The sequence below is a fragment of the Dictyostelium discoideum genome (genome assembly GCF_000004695.1).
Source record: "Dictyostelium discoideum AX4 chromosome 2 chromosome, whole genome shotgun sequence".
In the NCBI taxonomy this organism is placed as follows: domain Eukaryota; phylum Evosea; class Eumycetozoa; order Dictyosteliales; family Dictyosteliaceae; genus Dictyostelium; species Dictyostelium discoideum.
Genome location: NC_007088.5, coordinates 2,995,687 through 3,013,895, shown reverse-complemented (window position 1 = coordinate 3,013,895; position 18,209 = coordinate 2,995,687). Strand labels below are relative to the sequence as shown.

The window sequence follows — 18,209 nt, the reverse complement described above, 5'->3', positions numbered from 1 at the left end:
AATAAAAAAAATAATAAAAAATATTTAAGATAATAAATAAAGAAAAAAAAGAATTAATTTTTAAAATTTTATTATTTTTTTAATGAAGTTTTAAAATTATTATTAATTTATAATTTTATAAACAGATTAACCTTTAAAGATTTAAGACAAAACCCATTTGGATGGGTTTGCAGCAAGATAATCAATAAAATCTTTTTCTGTTGGAATATTAACAACACAATCTTTTTTTGAAATACAAGTATCATTTCTGTTAAAACCAACGAAAAGATAATTTTTACCATTAATATATTTAATTTTATAACTTGTGTTTTTAGATGCAAGGAGGGAATCATTATTATTTAGAGCAAAAACATAATACAAACAACTTTGGTATACGTAGTATTTTTGGAGGCCTGGTAAATCTTGAGTCCATGCAATATCACTTTTACTCTCCAAATTTGTTGTAAGAATACTTCTGGTGGTAACTTTGAATCTAATAATGTTTAAAAAAAAAAAAAAAAAAAATTAATAAAATATTTTAAAAAAAAAAATAAAAAAATAAAAAATTGGTTAAATTTACCCTAAGCTTGCACCTGTGATACCAACACTAAATCGATAATCTCTTTGAACTTCTTTTGTTTCAGAGGAACTATAACCAGTAGTTCTTTGAACACCGAAATCTGTAACACTTGGTGGTGTATTACCATAAACCTTTACAAGAAGGGCACCAACTGGGTAACAAGTGTAACTAATTAAAGTGTTTCCTAGTTGAAGTTGGCCTTGGGAAGCATCACTTCTCCATGAAACATATTTTGAATTATTAATAATAAAACATGGATCAAATTTATCCTTAAGGAATAAATTGACATCAACATCATGGTCGGTATATCCAATTTGGGCGTTGTCCATATTGAAATCATCTTTGTCTTTACCACCTCCATGATATGGATTAGTATTATTACCATCATTATTACCATCAGTATTATTGTTGTTGTTGTTGTTGTTGTTGTTGTTGTTGTTGTTGTTGTTGTTATTGTTATTGTTATTGTTATTATTATTGTTATTGTTGTCCCAACCATCATCATCATCTGAATCACTGTGGAATGGTGGTGGTCCTACTTTACTTTCATCTGTAATTGTATGTGAATTTGTATCTGACATTTTTTAAAATAAACAATAGATAAGATTAAAAAAAAAAAAAAAAAAAAGTTTATTATTTTTTTTTTTTTTTTTTTTTTTTTTTTTAAAAAAAAATAATAAAAAAAAATTAAAAATTAAATATTTAAATTTTCTTTAATGTTTAAGAATATCTTTGTACAAGAAAATAACCAAAAAAAAAAAACACAAAGATATTTTAGGGAATAAAAAAAAATTTCAATTTTTTATATGAGATTAGCGATTCGTTTAAAATCTATAAAAAAAAAAAAAAAAAAAAAAAAAAAAAAAAAAAAAAAATGAAATAAAACAAAATATCTTTTCGTGTCAATTTTATAAAAAAAATAATAATAATAATAATAATCTTAAGATAAATAATTTTAATTTTTAAGGAATTTGTTAAAAGAATTAGGATTTTTTTATAAAAGATATTTTTAATTATTTTATTTTTTTTTTTTTTTTTTTTTTTTTTTTTTTTTTTTTTTTTTTTTTTTTTCCATCTTACTTTAAAAAAAAAAAATTGTGTTGTTGTTAATTTATTAAATTATTTAAAAAATGATAGATATAACAAGTGAAAGTTATTCATCCAATGATCCAGTTAAACAATTAGAATTTAATTTGGATCAAATGCAGACAGTGACAACAAATCAGGACGTAGATAGGATTTATAAAAATAGTAATTCAAACACAATGCCAGCTGCAGTTTTCGTCCAAAATGGTAGTGAATATCAAGTACCAGCCGTTGATATTACAATGAATTATAATCAATCAAAGGGTGTCAAAAGAGAAAAAGTCAAGTGGCAAATCTTTCCAGTTGCTGTTTATTTAAAGAATCCAATGAATAAAAATATAATTCCAACAGCAACTCTTACTGCAAATATTAGAAAAGGTATTGATCAAAAATCAACAACAATGTCAAGTGCTGGAGCTGATATAGCCTTAGGTTTATATGAAGCAAGTGTAACTCTTGGTGTTACTATTGGAACAACAACCGATATAAACAATTATGGATATGAAAGTGAAACTAATGTCGATATTAGAATGAGTCAAGAATTAAATTATTATTTTTATCAAGTAAATATTTTTTCATTTTATATATATATATAATGATAACATAAAAACCAATATAATTTTTTTTTTTTTTTTTTTTAATATAATTATAATTTATTTTTATTATTATTAATATTTTTTTTTATTATTATTATTATCATTATTATTATTAAATAATTTAGACATCTGTTTTATTTTGTTTCCGTTGTCCATATGGTGCTGGTTATAAAAATACTTATACACATGGTTTAGATGGAAGCATTATTGCAGAGAGTAATCCAGGTGTTTATAGAGTAGTTTACGGTCTTACTTCCTATGATGATTGGTTCTTTGTCTCTGTTGATCGTAATGACTTTTTTGTAAACACAATGGATAACTTATACACAGTAAAGACTCATAATGAAATGGTTGATTATTTTATGAAAAATCAATCTCTTCTCTTTAAATCTATTCAAAGACCAGTCCCAACAAATTAAGGTTAAATTTAATTAAATTTTATTACTTAAATAAAAAATGATAAATTTCTATTATTAAAAAAAAAAAAAAAAAAAAAAAAAAAAAAAATTAAGAGTTACTATTAAATTTTTTATCATTAATTTTAAATAATAAAAAAAATAAAAAAAAATAAAAAAAAAAGTAAAACGAATAACAAGAAACTAATTATATCTTTAAATAAATAAATTTTTATTTTTATTTTTTATTTTTATTTACAAACACAAAAATCATGTGGTATGCCTAATTGAGCACAAGTTATATCATCAGGAATTTTACCTAAAAAACCTTTTTGATTATCATTACGAACACCATTTGGATCTTTCATATCGATACCACCAAATTCAGGAAAAGTTGAAAGTGTTCTAATGGTATCATACAATTGGAAAGGTGTTGATAGTTTATTTTCATTTTCCAATAGTTGTTGTTCGAGGTGAGGGTATTTTTCAAGGAACCAACTTGGTAAGACCAAATAGAGCATTGGCATTGCCACTTCGATTTTACCACCTTTGGACCACATATAATAACCAGACATATGTTGACCATGATCAGAGGCTAAAATTAAAAAGGTATCATTTAGTTTTGGTCTTAAATCCTTATCTAAAAACTTTTGAAAACCTTTATCAGCAATTTGAATAACTTCATTGGTACCTTCATGACCATCCATAAAGGTTGTATGTAATATTTTACCAACATCTTTATAGTTTTCCCAAAATTGATTGATATATTGAAAAATGGTTTCATGAACATGTTTATCACCTAAACAACGACGACGTATAGAGTAAGGACCTTCAAAGATACCAAATGGTTTCTCTGGTGGGTGTAATTGTGGTGAACAGAATGGTAATGCCATTTCATGATCTACTGATCCTACCTCCTTATCCATCTTTAAATAATGTTGAAACCAATCTTGACATAAACCAGTCACCCAAGTTGTAACATATGAATCATTTCTAAATGATTGATAAAACATTGGATTCTTTTCCCATGTAAATGTATTAGTATCATCATGATGATAATCACCATCACCACCACCACCACCACCGATACCACCTTGATCATTAATATTATTTTCATAATCGATATCATCATAACCAACTCTATTAAAACCATTATACATTGCCATTGTATTTGGATCTGAAAATGGTTTCAATGAATGATATCTAAAAAATTGAAAAACCTTTGAATGACCTTGATTTTGAATAGATTGTAAAGTTTCAAAAGTACTTGGCATTGCAGATTTAAATTGAGCTCTTGATAATGCATCAATCATTAAAAATAAAATATCGATTGGTTTTTTATTATATTTTTCATCTGGATGATTTGGTAATTTAACTTTATCCACATGTTCTTTAATCTTTGGTGAATTGAAATTATTCAATGTTCTTTGATAAAATTGTTGATTCTTTATATTATGATAATGAATTTCAGTTTGATTACCACAAATTGCCATTACAGTTTCATGTTTAATTTCAACTGGTTTAGTATATTGAAGTGTTTGTGTTTTACCTTTGAATAATTTTTCATAATATTTAAAATCATTGGTAAATGTATCAAACTTTTTTTGTTCCTCCCAAAATACTGGTGATAATGTATATTGTTTATTCTCTTCAAAACAATTATCCATTGTTAAAATACCATTGTTCAATCTTGAAAACTGTTCACTTTCACTTGGACATTCACTTGATCCTGTAATAATTCTAGTTGATCCTTTTGGTAAAAATGATGGCCATGCTATAAAATTGGTTTCAATTTCACAAACTTTACCACCACCACTACTTTCATCTTTAAACTTTAATTGTTTACCATCAATCCCAATTGGCCAATTTTTACTAACAAATATATTTTTAATTGAAAATGAAATATAAACTAAAATTATTAAAATAAATAATCTAATTATTGTATTTTTAATTGTCCAATTTCTTTTTATTTTTAAATAAAAAAAATGAAAAAAAAAAAAAAATTAAAAATTAAAAATAAAAAATGAAAAAAAAATAAAAAAAATAAAAAAAAAAAAATGAAAAATTAGTAAATAATTTAATGTTTAATTATTATTATTATGTATTATTAAATAAAAAAAAAAAAAAAAAAAAAAAAAAAAAAAAAAAAAAAAACTTACTTAAAAATTAAAAACCAAGATAAAAATCCAATTAAATAAATTAACATTATAGTTGTAAATGCAATTAAATTATATTGACCATGATTAATTAAAGTTGCACCTTTATCTTTTGTAATTTTATAGAATGAAATTATTAAAAGTTTTACAAATAATATTATTAAAAGGTTACGATATAAAACCAATGATATATTAAATTTTTTTAAAATTAATTTTGTGTATTTATTAATTTTATTATTATTTTTAATATTATATAAATCATATTTTTTATAATCGTTTCCAACATTAATTATTTTTGTTAAATCTTTAATTAATTTTCCTAATGAAACAAATCCAAATACGAAAAAAACTGTTGAAATGAGTATATAAATTCCGAAAAATTTTAAGTTGGCATGCATCCATTGTAAATCCTTTCTTCCTTCCAATGAATATTCATAAAAACATTGAGCAAAATATATTGATAAAATAGAGAATATCGGAAAATTAAATAATCCATTTTTTATTTTTTCAATAATTTCTTTATAATTCAATTTTTTTATTGTAATTAATTTATTTGTAAATTCTGATTTTGAAAAACTATTATTAATTTTTTTAATTATCATTTTTTTTTTTTTTTTTTTTTTTTTTTTTTTTTTTTTTTTTTTTTTTAAAAAAAATTTTTTTTTATTTTTCAAATTTTTTTAAAAATAACCCATTGAAAAAGTTAAAAAAAAAAAAAACCCGTGTACAATTTAAAAAAAAAAAAAAAAAAAAAAAAAAAAACAATGCAAATGGGGGTATTATTAAAATATTTTATTTTTTATTTTTTTTTATTTTTTACTTTTTATTTTTTTATTTTTTATTATTTTTTATTTTTTATTTTTAATTTTTTACACTGTGTTACGAATTAAATGAAAAAAAATAAAAAAAAAAAATAACAGTGAACAATTTTAGAAAAGAACCAGTTTATCGTTTAATGTCACCATCTTCGACTATTAATTTATTTTTTTTTATTTATTTTAATATTTTTTTTTTTTTTTTCAAATTTTTTTTTTTATGATTCCATTAATCGCAATGTCACTTTTTTTTCGTAAGGTATTCAGTTTATTATAATTTAAAACTAAAAAGATTTTTTTTTTTTTAAAAAAAATGCTTCTTCATTTTGTGACATTCAATATAACCATGCTCCATAAAAGTGGGACCCTTCACAAATCTTCAATTTTTTTTTTTTTTTTTTTTTTTTTTTTTTTTTTTTTTTTTTGATTAATTTTCGGAAATATGTTGTTTGTGACATAATTGTTGATGATATGTTGGATCACCCACTACCAAATTGGGTGTTGCTGTGAGTAATCTAAATTTTTTTTTTTAAAAAAAAAAATTAAATATATTCCTTAGCTAGTTATTTATTTATTTAATTATTTATTTGTTTTTTTTTTTTTTATAGCACAAAGAGATCTTAATGAATACCACCCAATTTTATTTGACACTTTTATGGATTAATATTAATTCACTGAAAAAAAAAAAGAAAAAAAAAAATTAAAAAAAAATAAAAAAAATAAAAAAAATAAAAAAATAAAAATTAAAATAAAAAATAAAAAAAAAAAAAAAATTAATAAAATTTTTTTAATTTTTTTTTTTTTTTTTAATTTTTTTAATTTTCCCTTTTAGTCGAAACGTTGAGAAGAAATGTTAAAAAAAAAGAATATAAACAGTAATAATAATAATAATAATAATAATAATAATAATAATAATAATAATAATAATAATAATAATAATAATAATAATAATAATAATAATAATAAAAATAATAATAATAATGATAACAATAAAGATGAAAAGAATCAATTTTCAACGAAATTAGAAATAGAATCAAAACAGATTACAATAAGTAAATTTGAATGGGTTACAAACTATCCACCTTATCCTGTACCACCATTTGGACTAACAATTCATCCGATGGCAATCATTGTAGGTTGGATAAAATCAAATCCAAAACATTTGAATAAATACTCAAAATTATATTTAGATAATGGTTTTGTTACAATCTCATTCTCACCATCATATTTATGTCAGTAAGTTCACTATTATTATTTTTATTAATTATTTTTTTAACATAAAATTCTTCTCTAACATATGTACGACTATTTTTATTTTTTATTAGTTTTTTCCCAAAAAAAATGAAAGAATTAGCATATAATTTTTTAGAGTTTTTAGTTTCAGAAAATGAAAAAATTGCAAGACCTATAATATTTCAAGTTTTTTCAGGTAATATGGTTTTTCAAAGTGAAATATTTAAATTATTAAATGAAGAAATTGTAATTATTAATAAATTAATAATAGTAATAATAATAATAATAATAATAATAATAATAATAATAATAATAATAATAATAATAATAATAATAATAATAATAATAATAATAATAATAATAATAATAATAATAATAATAATAATAATAATAATAATAATAAATCATAAATTATTATTTAATAATTTTAAATTATTAATTATTTTTAAATTATTTCTAGAAATTTAAAAAATTAATACCATTTATAAAAGGACAAATATTCGATTCGTGTCCATCAAAGATTAGTGAAGAACAAGCATTTCAATCAATTACAAAAACAATGAATAGATCAATCTCAAAAAAAGCAGTTCGATTAGTAACAAAGAGTTATTCTAGATTAGTCGATGTGGAAAAGATTGATAAAGATTTTTGGGATCGTTTAAAGAAATGTCCTATACCAACACCTCAATTGTATATATATAGCATCAATGATCCAATCTCTTCCTATCTAGACGTTGAAAGAGGTATTCAAATTCAAAAACAACAAGGAATACCCGTTAAAACTTTATGTTTTGATAATTCCGTTCATGTAAATCATCTTTCTCAACATCCAATGAGATATATGAAAAATCTTTATCAATTTTGGGAAAAAACTTTAAGACAACCTACTATCTTTAATAATATCAAAAATAATAATAATAAATATAATTTAAACAATAACAATAATGTAAAATCATTTGTTGGTAAATTTGTTTCAAAGTTATAAAATAATAATAAAAAAATAAAAATAAAAATAAAATAATAATATAAAAATAATAATTTAAAAACAAATAAAAAATAATTATTCCCACACTTTTTTTTTTTTTTTTTTTTTTTTTCTTTTTTCTTTCAATATATTCGAATATATTGATACATAATAATTATAATAAAAAAAAAAAAAAAACTATGAAATATTTATATCAAAAAATAAATAATAATAATATTTTTAATGATTTTAAAATTTTAATAACTTTATTTAAAATTTATATTTTTCCAATTATTTATTCAATTGGTTTATATTTTTTAACAGTTTTTATAATATCAATAATACCAATAATAATTTCAATATCATTGTTATGGATAATTGAAAATGTTGGAATTTTTAAAAAATCAACTCTTTTAGTTGGTTTAAAAAATATTTTTCATATTATTGATATTCTCATTACAACAATCACTTGCAAATATTGTGTAATGTTATTATGTGATTTAATTAAAATCAATAATATAAATAATTTTCAAATAATTTTTAATAATCAAATAAATGAAATTATTATAATTTCAATACCATTTTTCATTTCAATTTTAACAATTTTAATTTTAATTTATAAATTAAAATTAATTTTATTTTTAAAACCAATTAAAATTAATCAAAATAATAATAATAATAATAATAATTTATCATTTTTTAAAAAAACAATTAAATTTAAATCAAAACAATGGATGGTTTATATATTTATTTGCTCAAGTTTTATATTTTTTAAATTATTTCATAATTGTTTCCTTTTTAGTCAAAATAAAATTGGTGGAACTTCAAAATTATTGTGCAATTCATTTGATAATCTTTCACCCACACTCACAAATGAAATAATTTATTTTGGTTATTATGGTAATAATGCATTACTTTTTATAATTTATTTGGTTTTAACAACAACTCTAAATAAAATCAATCAAAATATTTCCAAAAAAATAAAATTTATAAATAAAACTGATTAGAGAAATAACAAAAAAAAAAAAAAATAAAGAAAAATGAAAAAAAAATAAAAAATAAAAAATAAAAAGTCACCCATATATGGGTGATATTCACATAAAAAAAAAATTATAAAAATTTCAATTTTTTTTATTTTTTATTTTTTTTATTTTTTTTATTTTTTTTATTTTTTTTTTTTTTTTAATTAAATTTTTTTTATTTTTTTTTTTTTGATTGTAAAAAAAAAAAAAAGTTCATTCAAAATCCTGTAGCATTTATACATTTGTATAATTATTTGTAGTACAGATTGTATTAATATTTAAAAAGATTGATAAAAATAAATAATTAATCAATTAATAAAAAAAAAATAATAAAAAAAAAAAAAAGTAAAATAAAAAGTAAAAAGAGTAAATTAATAATAATAAAGTCAAAATTAAATAATAAAAAATATATAAATAATTAATTATACATTATATATAATCAACAATGAGTATGAATGTTACAAATCCAAATATTGCCAAAACCTCAATGAGGGGTTTGACAAATTTTATTTCAGATTTAAGAAATTGTAAGATAATAATTTAAAAAAAAAAGAAAAGAAAAATTTTAAAAAATTAAAGCCAAAAAAAAAAAAAAGTTAAAAATCTTTACTTACCTTTTTTATTTATTTATTTACATTTAGCACCATCAAAAGAAAATGAAGAAAAAAGAGTTACTAAAGAAATGGCACATATTAGAAAAGAATTTAAAGAAAATAAAAATATTGATGGTTATCAAAGAAGAAAATATGTTTGTAAATTAGTTTACATGTATATGCTTGGATATGAATTGGATTTTGGACATATGGAGGCTGTGACTTTATTATCTTCTACAAAATTTTCAGAAAAACAAATTGTAAGATTTTTTTTTTTTTTTTTTTTAAATTCTCTGTCGACTATATTAATTAAAAATAAATATAGGGATATATAGCATTAGGTATTTTATTAAATGAACAACATGAAATGTTACCATTAATTATCAATTCATTTAAAGAGGATTTATTGGCACGTAGTGATTATTTCCAATCATTAGCATTGGCTGCCATTTGTAATATAGGAGGTAAAGAAGTTGCAGAGTTTTTATCACCATTAATTCAAAAATTATTAATTGCAAAGTAGGTTCTCAAAATATATAATTAAAATAATTATTAGTATTAATAATGAATAATGAATAATGAATAATAATAATAATAATAATAATAATAATAATAATAATAATAATAATAATAATAATAATAATAATAATAATAATAATAATAATAATAATAATAATAATAATAATAATAATAATAATAATAATTTTTTTTTTTTTACTAATAATTTAAATTTTTATTTTTTAAAAAAGTACATCATCACCAATGGTTAAAAAAAGATGTGCATTAGCAATTTTAAGAATGAATCGTAAACATATTGGTTTGGTTACACCAGATTCATGGGTTGAACGTTTAGTATCAGTTTTGGATGAACCAGACTTTGGTGTATTAACGTCATTAATGAGTTTATTAATTGAATTAGCTTCTGAAAATCCTATTGGTTGGGAACCTGCAATTCCAAAAGTTATTCATTTATTAAAAAAGGTAAAAAAAAAAAAAAAAAAAAAAAGATAATAATAATATATATAAACTAATTTTTTTTTTAATTTTTAATTTTTTTTTTTTTTTAATAGATTATAATTAATAAAGAATTTCCAAAAGAATATGTTTATTATCATGTTACATGCCCATGGTTACAAGTTAAATTATTAAAATTCCTCAGATATTTCCCAGCTCCAGATGATTCACAAGGTGGTAAAGTTTTAGGTGAAATTTTAACAGCAGTATTTGCTCAATCTGAATCAGCAAAAGCAGGAACTGTAAATCATAAAAATTCTTTAAATGCTGTTTTATTTGAAGCTATAAATTTGATTATTCATCTTGATAAGTAAGTTTGTTTTTTTATTTTTTTTTTAAAAAAAATTATTATTATTATTATTATTATTATTATTATTATTATTATTATTATTATTATTATTATTAACATTTATCTTATTATTATTTTAAAATTATTAGTGATCCAGTTTTATTAAAACAAACATCATTATTATTGGGTCGTTTTATTACAGTAAAAGAAACCAATATTAGATATTTAGGTTTAGAAGCAATGTCACATTTTGCTTCTTTATCAAATGAAACTTCAATTATGATTAAAAAATATCAAGATACTGTTTTATGTAGGTTATAACATATTATCATTATTTATCTTTATATCTTTTTTTTATTAAAATTTTTTTTTTTTTTTTTTTTTTTAAAAAAAATAGTATCATTAAAAGATTCAGATATCAGTATTAGAAGAAGAGCATTAGATTTATTATATGGAATGTGTGATAAGAATACATGTAAACATATTGTAGCAGAGTTATTATCATATTTACAAACAGCAGATTATGCAATTAGAGAGGAATTAGTGATAAAGATTGCAAATTTAGCAGAAAAGTTTGCAAGTAACTATAGTTGGTATGTTGATGTTATTTTACAATTGATTACAACTGCAGGTGATTTTGTTTCTGATGATATTTGGTTCCGTGTTGTAAAGATTGTTACCAATCATGAAGATATTCAAGCATACGCAGCAAGTACAGTATTCAATGCACTTCAATCAAGAAATTGTCACGAGACATTAATTAAAGTTGGTGGTTATATTTTGGGTGAGTTTGGTCATTTGATTGCTGATAATCCACAATCATCACCACTTGTTCAATTCAATATATTACATAGTAAATTCAATACATGTGGTGCTCCTACCAAAGCACTTTTACTCTCAACCTACGCTAAATTTGTAAATCTTTTCCCAGAGTTAACTCAACAAACTCAAGAGGTCTTTAAACAACATCAATCCTATATCGATGCTGAAATTCAACAAAGAGCATGTGAATATTTAAATCTTACTTCACTTAATGAAGATTTAATGCAAACTGTACTCGATGTAATTCCTGCTTTTATAGATGCAAAAGATAATTCAAATACTACTTCAAATACTGCAAATAATAGTAATATGATTAATAGTCAAGATTCTAAAATTAGTTCTGGTGGTTTTAATCAATCACCACAACCATCACAACAACAACAACAACAACAACCACCACAACAACAACAAGCTCAATTACAACAAAATGTTTCTTCAAATGGTTTGGATTTATTAGATCCATTTGGTTTAGGTTTAGGTAACCAACAACAACAACAACAACAGCCAGTTCAACAAGCACAACCAGTTTATCAACAACAACAACAAGCTGAATCATTTTCACCAGTTCAAAGTGATACAGTTTCATCATTTGGTCAGCAACAACAACAACAACAAGGTGGATTTAGTTCTCCAACAATTCAAGCATCAAGCTCACCAATTTCAAGTGGTGGCTCTGATCCAATGCAAATTAAGATTTTAGCATCATACAAGAGATTATGTTTAGTTAGTGAGGGTGTACTCTATGAGGATAGTATGTTACAAGTTGGTTTGAAATCAGAATATCAATCAGGTCAAGGTAGATTAATGTTATACTATGGAAATAGTTCAGCATTCCCATTGACCAATTTCAATGTTACCCTTAATTCAATCGCTGGTTTAACATTACAACCACAATCGATTGCACCAGTTATTCAACCAAAGGCACAATTACAACAACCAGTCACTTTTTCATGTACATCAGAGTTTACTGAATCACCAGTTATCACCATTAATTTCCTTACACCAGGTAAACCAATCACTATCACCCTTCGTCTTCCAATTGTTATCAGTAAATTCTTTGAACCATTACGTTTATCAAGTGGTGACTTTTTCGCTCGTTGGAAGACAATCTCTGGTAAACCATTGGAAATTCAAGAAATCTTTAAATCAACTAAACCAATCGATATTCAATCATACAATAGAGTCATTCAAGAAGGTTTAAATATTACCGTACTCAAACAGGTAGATCCAAATCCAAATAATATTGTAGCATCTTGTCTCTTCCCATTCGGTTCAAATGGTCAACCAATAAACTCTTATATTAGAATTGAAACCAACCCACAAGCAAATATGTGTCGTCTTACTATTAGATCCCAATCTGCCACTCTTACAAATACAATTAAAAATTTATTAATCTCTCATTTACAATAAAAATAAAAAAAATAAAATAATTTAAAGTATAAAATAAATTGAATAAAAAAAAAAAAAAAAAAGCAAATTCACTTTTATGTCTATTTTTGAAATAATTACTAAAAAATACTTTTTTATTAACGAAAAAGCACAGACCGAAGAAAAATTAAAAAATTAAAAAAAAATAAAATGTGGTGGGGTGTGGTTACTTTTAATTAAAATATTATGAAAATAAAGGTGAGGAAGTGTAATTATAGTTTTTGTTTTTATACTTTTTTTTTCCTAATAAAAATGTAAATCTTTTTTATTATAACCACAACTCCCAAATCCTTTTTCACTACAACCACTTTGTTTATTTTTTATTATTTTATTTTTTTAATTATTTTTATTATTTATTATTTATCATAAATTATTTAATTAATATATTGTTTGTTTAAAAAAAACAAAACCAATTAAAATGAATACAATTTATAAAACTCTTTGGTAATATTTATAAAAAAAAATAAAGAAATAAAAAAAAAATTAAATAATTTCTATTAATAATATTTAATATAATTTTAAAAACTAATTATTATTTTTTTTTATTTAATTAATTAATTTACTTTAGCTCACCAAAAAAATTTATAATTGGAAAGAATTTATTAAATGATCCTTCAAAATTTATTAAAGATTTTGGAAATAAATGTTTTATTGTTTGTGATGAGAGATTAATTGATCAAGTAAATCAAAAAACTGTAAAGTCTTTAGAAAAAGAGAATATTATATCTCACGTTGAAAAATTTAAAATTGAATGTACAAAAAATGAAGTTGAAAGAATGTGTTCAATTAAAAAATCTAAAGGTTCAAATGTAATTTTAGGAATTGGTGGTGGTAAAACAATTGATACTGCAAAAGGTAATTATTATTATTATTATTATTATTATTTTTTTAAATCAATAATTAATTATTAATTAATTTATATTATTTTTATAACAAAAAGCAATGGCATTTTATGAAAAATGTCCAGTAGTAATATTTCCAACAGCAGCATCAACTGATGCACCATGTACATCATTAGCAGTTTTATACAAAGATAATGGAGAATTTGATCAATATCTTTATATTCCAAATAATCCAGATGTTGTTTTAGTTGATCCAGTTGTTATGGTTACTGCACCACCAAGATTATTTTCTTCAGGAGTAGGTGATGCACTTGCAACTTATTTTGAAGCAAGACAATGTTTCCAAAGTTTTGGAAATAATTTAACCAATACAAAACCATCATTGATTGGATATAACCTTTCAAAATTATGCTATAAAATCATAAGTGAAAATATTGAAAAAGCAATGGATTCTTTAAATTGTAAATCAAATTCAATTTCATTTGAAAATATTTTAGAAGCAACAATTTATTTAAGTGGTATTGGGGCAGAGAGTGGAGGACTTGCTGCTGCCCATGCAATTTCCAATGGTCTAAGTTCAATAGAACAATTACATTCCTCTCAACATGGTGAAAAGGTTGCATTTGGTTTATTGGCTCAATTGATTTTAGAAGATGCTCCAACTGGAGAAATTGAAAATGTAATTAGAATAATGAAAATTGCAAAACTTCCGATGACATTAGAGGATTTAGGTTATAAAAATTGGAATGATGAAGATATTAAAAAAGTGGCTTCAATTTCAAATTTACCATCAGATACAATGTCAAACATGTTAAGAAACTTTGAAAATGATGATATCTTTAATTCAATTGTGGCTGCAAATGAAATGGGTAAAAGATATAAAAAAATATCAATAGAAAATTTAAAACCAAATTATCCAATTTAAAATTCTTTCAATTAATCTATTATTTGATAATAAAGAAATAAAATGAATTAAAGTTTTTAAATAAATAAATTAAAAATAAACTTTTGTTTTTTATTTTTATTATTTATAATTATTAAAATCAACATTTGTAAATTATTATTTAATTTTATTTGTTTAACCCTTAACTGAATTACTAAACGATATAAAAAAAAAAAAAATAAACATATTGTTTTTTTTTTTTTTTTTTTTTTTTTTTTTTTTTTTTAATAATAAACCTACTTTGAAAAGTTTAAACTACCCATTTGAAAGGAATATATGAAAATTTTATTTCCTTTACATTGTAAAAAATGATATTTTTGTATTGTTTAGCATTAAAAATAGTTGAAATTGCAAATAAAACAGAACCTCAATCAAAAATTGGTCATAAAAAAAAAAACAAAAAATTTATAAGTATTTTTTATGTGTTTGGTTGATATACATAATTTTACTTATCAAGCTTATCATTTGGTTAATATTATTTAAAAGGGGAGAAATTTTGTTTTAATTGATCAAAAAATTGTGTATTTATTTTGATGGTAAATTAATTTTTAATTTTTTTTTTTTTTTTTTATTTTTTTTATTTTTTTTTTTTTTTCCCAACCACAACAAAAAAAAAAATTGAGAAAACGAAAAAGTGAAAAAAGATAGAAAAAAAAAAAAAAAAAAAAAAAGAAAAATAATAATTAAAAAGATATATGTATATTAAAATAATGATAATAGTTGAATAAAAAAATAAAATTAAAAAATATAAAAATGAAATATTCAATAGATGATTTAATTTTTTCAAAAGATATTGATGAAGATCTTTATTGTCAACTATGTTGTAATCTTATGAATGAATCAGTTTCGTGCCCAAATGGTCATTGTTTATGTAAAGGCTGTTTTCATAAACAAATTGAAACTGTAAAATCAGAATGTCCAATATGTTGTATTCCTGTTACAATTCAAACTTTATGTAAAAATATTTATCTTCAAAAACATATAAATAATTTAAAGGTTTGTATTTTATTTTATTTATTTAAAAAAATTATTAATACTAAAAAAAAAAAAAAAAAAAAAAAAAATTTTTATTAGGTTTATTGTCCAAATAGTTTTTTAAATAATGATAATAATAAATTAATTTTAGATGAAAAAAAAGGATGTAAAGAAATATTAACAATTGAACAATTAAAGAATGGTAAACATTTAAAAGAATGTAAATTTACATTTGTTTCATGTGAATATAATGAAAAATGTGGTAAATATAGAATGAATGAGATAGAGAATCATCAAGATCAATGTAATTATTATCCAACCAAATGTTTCTATTGTAAGAATGATTTTGAAAGAATGAATCTTAGTAATCATTTACTATTGGATTGTCCATTGGTGATTATAGGATGTAGATATAAAGATGGTGGATGTAATGAAACTTTTCCACGTCATGAACTTTCAAAACATTTAGCATTAGAGGATAATCATCAGCAATACATCTCCAACATTATCAATGGTCATCAATCACTTTTGAAATCAACTTCAAAACAATTGAAACAACTTCGATCAAGTTGTGAAGAATTAGAAACCAAACTAATTAACAATGATTACTCTTTCAATGGTAGATGGATAATTAAACAATTCTCTGCTCATTTCGATCTATTCAAAGAGAACCCGTTCACAAATCTAATAATATCACCACCAATCTTTTTAACACCAACAAAAGAATTTTCATTATCTCTATCAGCTGATACCGTGGTAAACTCGGTCAATTGTATTTCTGTAATTTTATCAAAACAATTTCAATCCTCTTCAACCATTAAATTCTCTTTTGAAATTACAAATCAAAGTCAAACTAAATCAATCAAAAAAGAAGAGAAAAAGAAATTCTCTCATCTAATTGGCTCCTCTCATTCAATAGAATTTCCAACCTCTGAAATCTATAATATTCATAATAAATTCATTGTAAATGATCAATTAATTATTAAATTTAATATCAAAATTTTATCAATTCAAGATGAACAACAAGAAATTGAAGAAAGTGAAGAAAATTTTAATAATACTTTAATAACTGAATTGGAAGAATAAAAAAAAAAAAGAATAAAAAAAATGGAAAAAAAATTTGTTATAATCGATAGTACATCGTTATTACAAGGAATATTACCAAAGGAGTCACATAAAATAAAAAATAAAAATAAATAAAAAAATTAATGTTAATAGTTTTAAAAATAGTGTTCAAAATTATTTGTGTACTCAAAAAAAAAAAAAAAAAAAAAAAAAAAAAAAAAATAGATTAAATATATACTAAATAATTAATCCATACTTTTTAGTTTTTTATCCAGTCTTTTTTAAAAAAATAGATAATATGAGATAATTATTGATTTTAAATTATTTTGTTAAAAAATGAATAAGAACTTTTTTTTTATAGATTAAATTTTTTATTTTATTATTTATATGTGTTAAATGGTTTAAACTAAAAAACAGTTGGACCTATCAAAGGTTATGAAAAAACTCAAGAATTAAATTTGAGATAATAAAAAAATAATAACGACCCCATCAATGAACAATTTTTTCAAAGGACATCTACTTTTTAATTAAAAAGTAGAATTTGAAAAAAAAAAAAAAAAAAACAAAAATAAAAAATTAAAAAAGAAAAAATTAAAAACATAAATTAATTCCAATAATCCTCTTACTAATAAAATTAAAAATTTAGGAATTGGTATTAAAACAATTGATATTACAAAAGGAAATTAAAATTTTTTTTTTTTTTTTTATTTTTTTTTTTTTATTATTTTTAAATTAAAGCAATTGCCTTATTGTAAAAATGTCCAGTAGTAATATTTCCTAAAGCTTCCTCGACTGATGCATCATGTGCATAATTATTAGTTTGGTATAAAGAAAATGGAGAATTTGATCAATATCTTTATATTCCAAAAATCCAGATGTTGTTTTAGTTGATCCAGTTGTTATGGTTACTGCGCCACCAAGTTAATTTTCTTCAGGAGTGGCTAATGCACTTTAAACTTATTTTGAAGCGAGACCATGTTTTCAAAGTTTTGGAAATAATTAACCAATACAAAACCATCATTGATTGGATATAACCTTTCAAAAATATATTATAAAATCATAAGTGAAAATATTGAAAAAGCCATGGATTCTTTTAAAAGAAATTGGAAAAATAAATATCGATATAAAATTTAAAAACTAATTATTGATTGTTGGATATTGTGTAACATTGAACTTGAAGGATAACCAAAAAATTTATTTTTAGAATTTAATTATTTATCTTGATAAATAAATTAAAAAAAAAAAAAAAAATTAAAAAAAACTTTTTTCCCCCACATAAAAATTTTTCAATTTATTCCAAAAATCAACACACAGATAATATATACATACAACAATATCAGGTGTATTAAAGAAAGTATCAACTGCTAGAAAGGTTATCAAAACATCAAACGAGAAATATAATCCAAAATACA

General features: G+C 21.3%; 7 protein-coding genes across 7 annotated transcripts; 5 read left to right on the top strand and 2 right to left on the bottom strand.

Annotated features, from left to right (window-relative positions):
* Positions 1-141: 141 nt before the first annotated feature.
* DDB_G0273485 (hypothetical protein) lies at positions 142-1,140 on the bottom strand (the record flags this gene model as incomplete). Its single annotated transcript, XM_639531.1, has 2 exons — positions 142-472; positions 560-1,140. 2 exons carry the CDS (start codon positions 1,138-1,140, stop codon positions 142-144), a joined length of 912 nt encoding a protein of 303 aa, XP_644623.1.
* Positions 1,141-1,689: 549 nt separating this feature from the next.
* Positions 1,690-2,660, top strand: DDB_G0273465 (hypothetical protein; the record flags this gene model as incomplete). Its single annotated transcript, XM_639530.1, has 2 exons — positions 1,690-2,208; positions 2,367-2,660. 2 exons carry the CDS (start codon positions 1,690-1,692, stop codon positions 2,658-2,660), a joined length of 813 nt encoding a protein of 270 aa, XP_644622.1.
* Positions 2,661-2,887: 227 nt separating this feature from the next.
* DDB_G0273441 (hypothetical protein) lies at positions 2,888-5,394 on the bottom strand (the record flags this gene model as incomplete). Its single annotated transcript, XM_639529.1, has 2 exons — positions 2,888-4,598; positions 4,796-5,394. The coding sequence occupies 2 exons, from the start codon at positions 5,392-5,394 to the stop codon at positions 2,888-2,890; spliced, it is 2,310 nt and encodes a 769-aa protein (XP_644621.1).
* A 1,063-nt stretch (positions 5,395-6,457) lies between these two features.
* On the top strand, positions 6,458-7,825 carry DDB_G0273463 (hypothetical protein; the record flags this gene model as incomplete). Its single annotated transcript, XM_639528.1, has 3 exons — positions 6,458-6,843; positions 6,933-7,086; positions 7,301-7,825. 3 exons carry the CDS (start codon positions 6,458-6,460, stop codon positions 7,823-7,825), a joined length of 1,065 nt encoding a protein of 354 aa, XP_644620.1.
* A 1,446-nt stretch (positions 7,826-9,271) lies between these two features.
* On the top strand, positions 9,272-12,954 carry ap2a1-1 (adaptor-related protein complex 2, alpha subunit; the record flags this gene model as incomplete). Its single annotated transcript, XM_639527.1, has 7 exons — positions 9,272-9,353; positions 9,468-9,679; positions 9,745-9,938; positions 10,169-10,400; positions 10,490-10,743; positions 10,872-11,032; positions 11,120-12,954. 7 exons carry the CDS (start codon positions 9,272-9,274, stop codon positions 12,952-12,954), a joined length of 2,970 nt encoding a protein of 989 aa, XP_644619.1.
* Positions 12,955-13,390: 436 nt separating this feature from the next.
* Positions 13,391-14,739, top strand: DDB_G0273437 (hypothetical protein; the record flags this gene model as incomplete). The annotated part of the gene is made up of 3 exons (XM_639526.1): positions 13,391-13,416; positions 13,541-13,827; positions 13,913-14,739. The coding sequence occupies 3 exons, from the start codon at positions 13,391-13,393 to the stop codon at positions 14,737-14,739; spliced, it is 1,140 nt and encodes a 379-aa protein (XP_644618.1).
* A 771-nt stretch (positions 14,740-15,510) lies between these two features.
* DDB_G0273435 (hypothetical protein) lies at positions 15,511-16,818 on the top strand (the record flags this gene model as incomplete). Its single annotated transcript, XM_639525.1, has 2 exons — positions 15,511-15,753; positions 15,832-16,818. 2 exons carry the CDS (start codon positions 15,511-15,513, stop codon positions 16,816-16,818), a joined length of 1,230 nt encoding a protein of 409 aa, XP_644617.1.
* Positions 16,819-18,209: the final 1,391 nt, after the last annotated feature.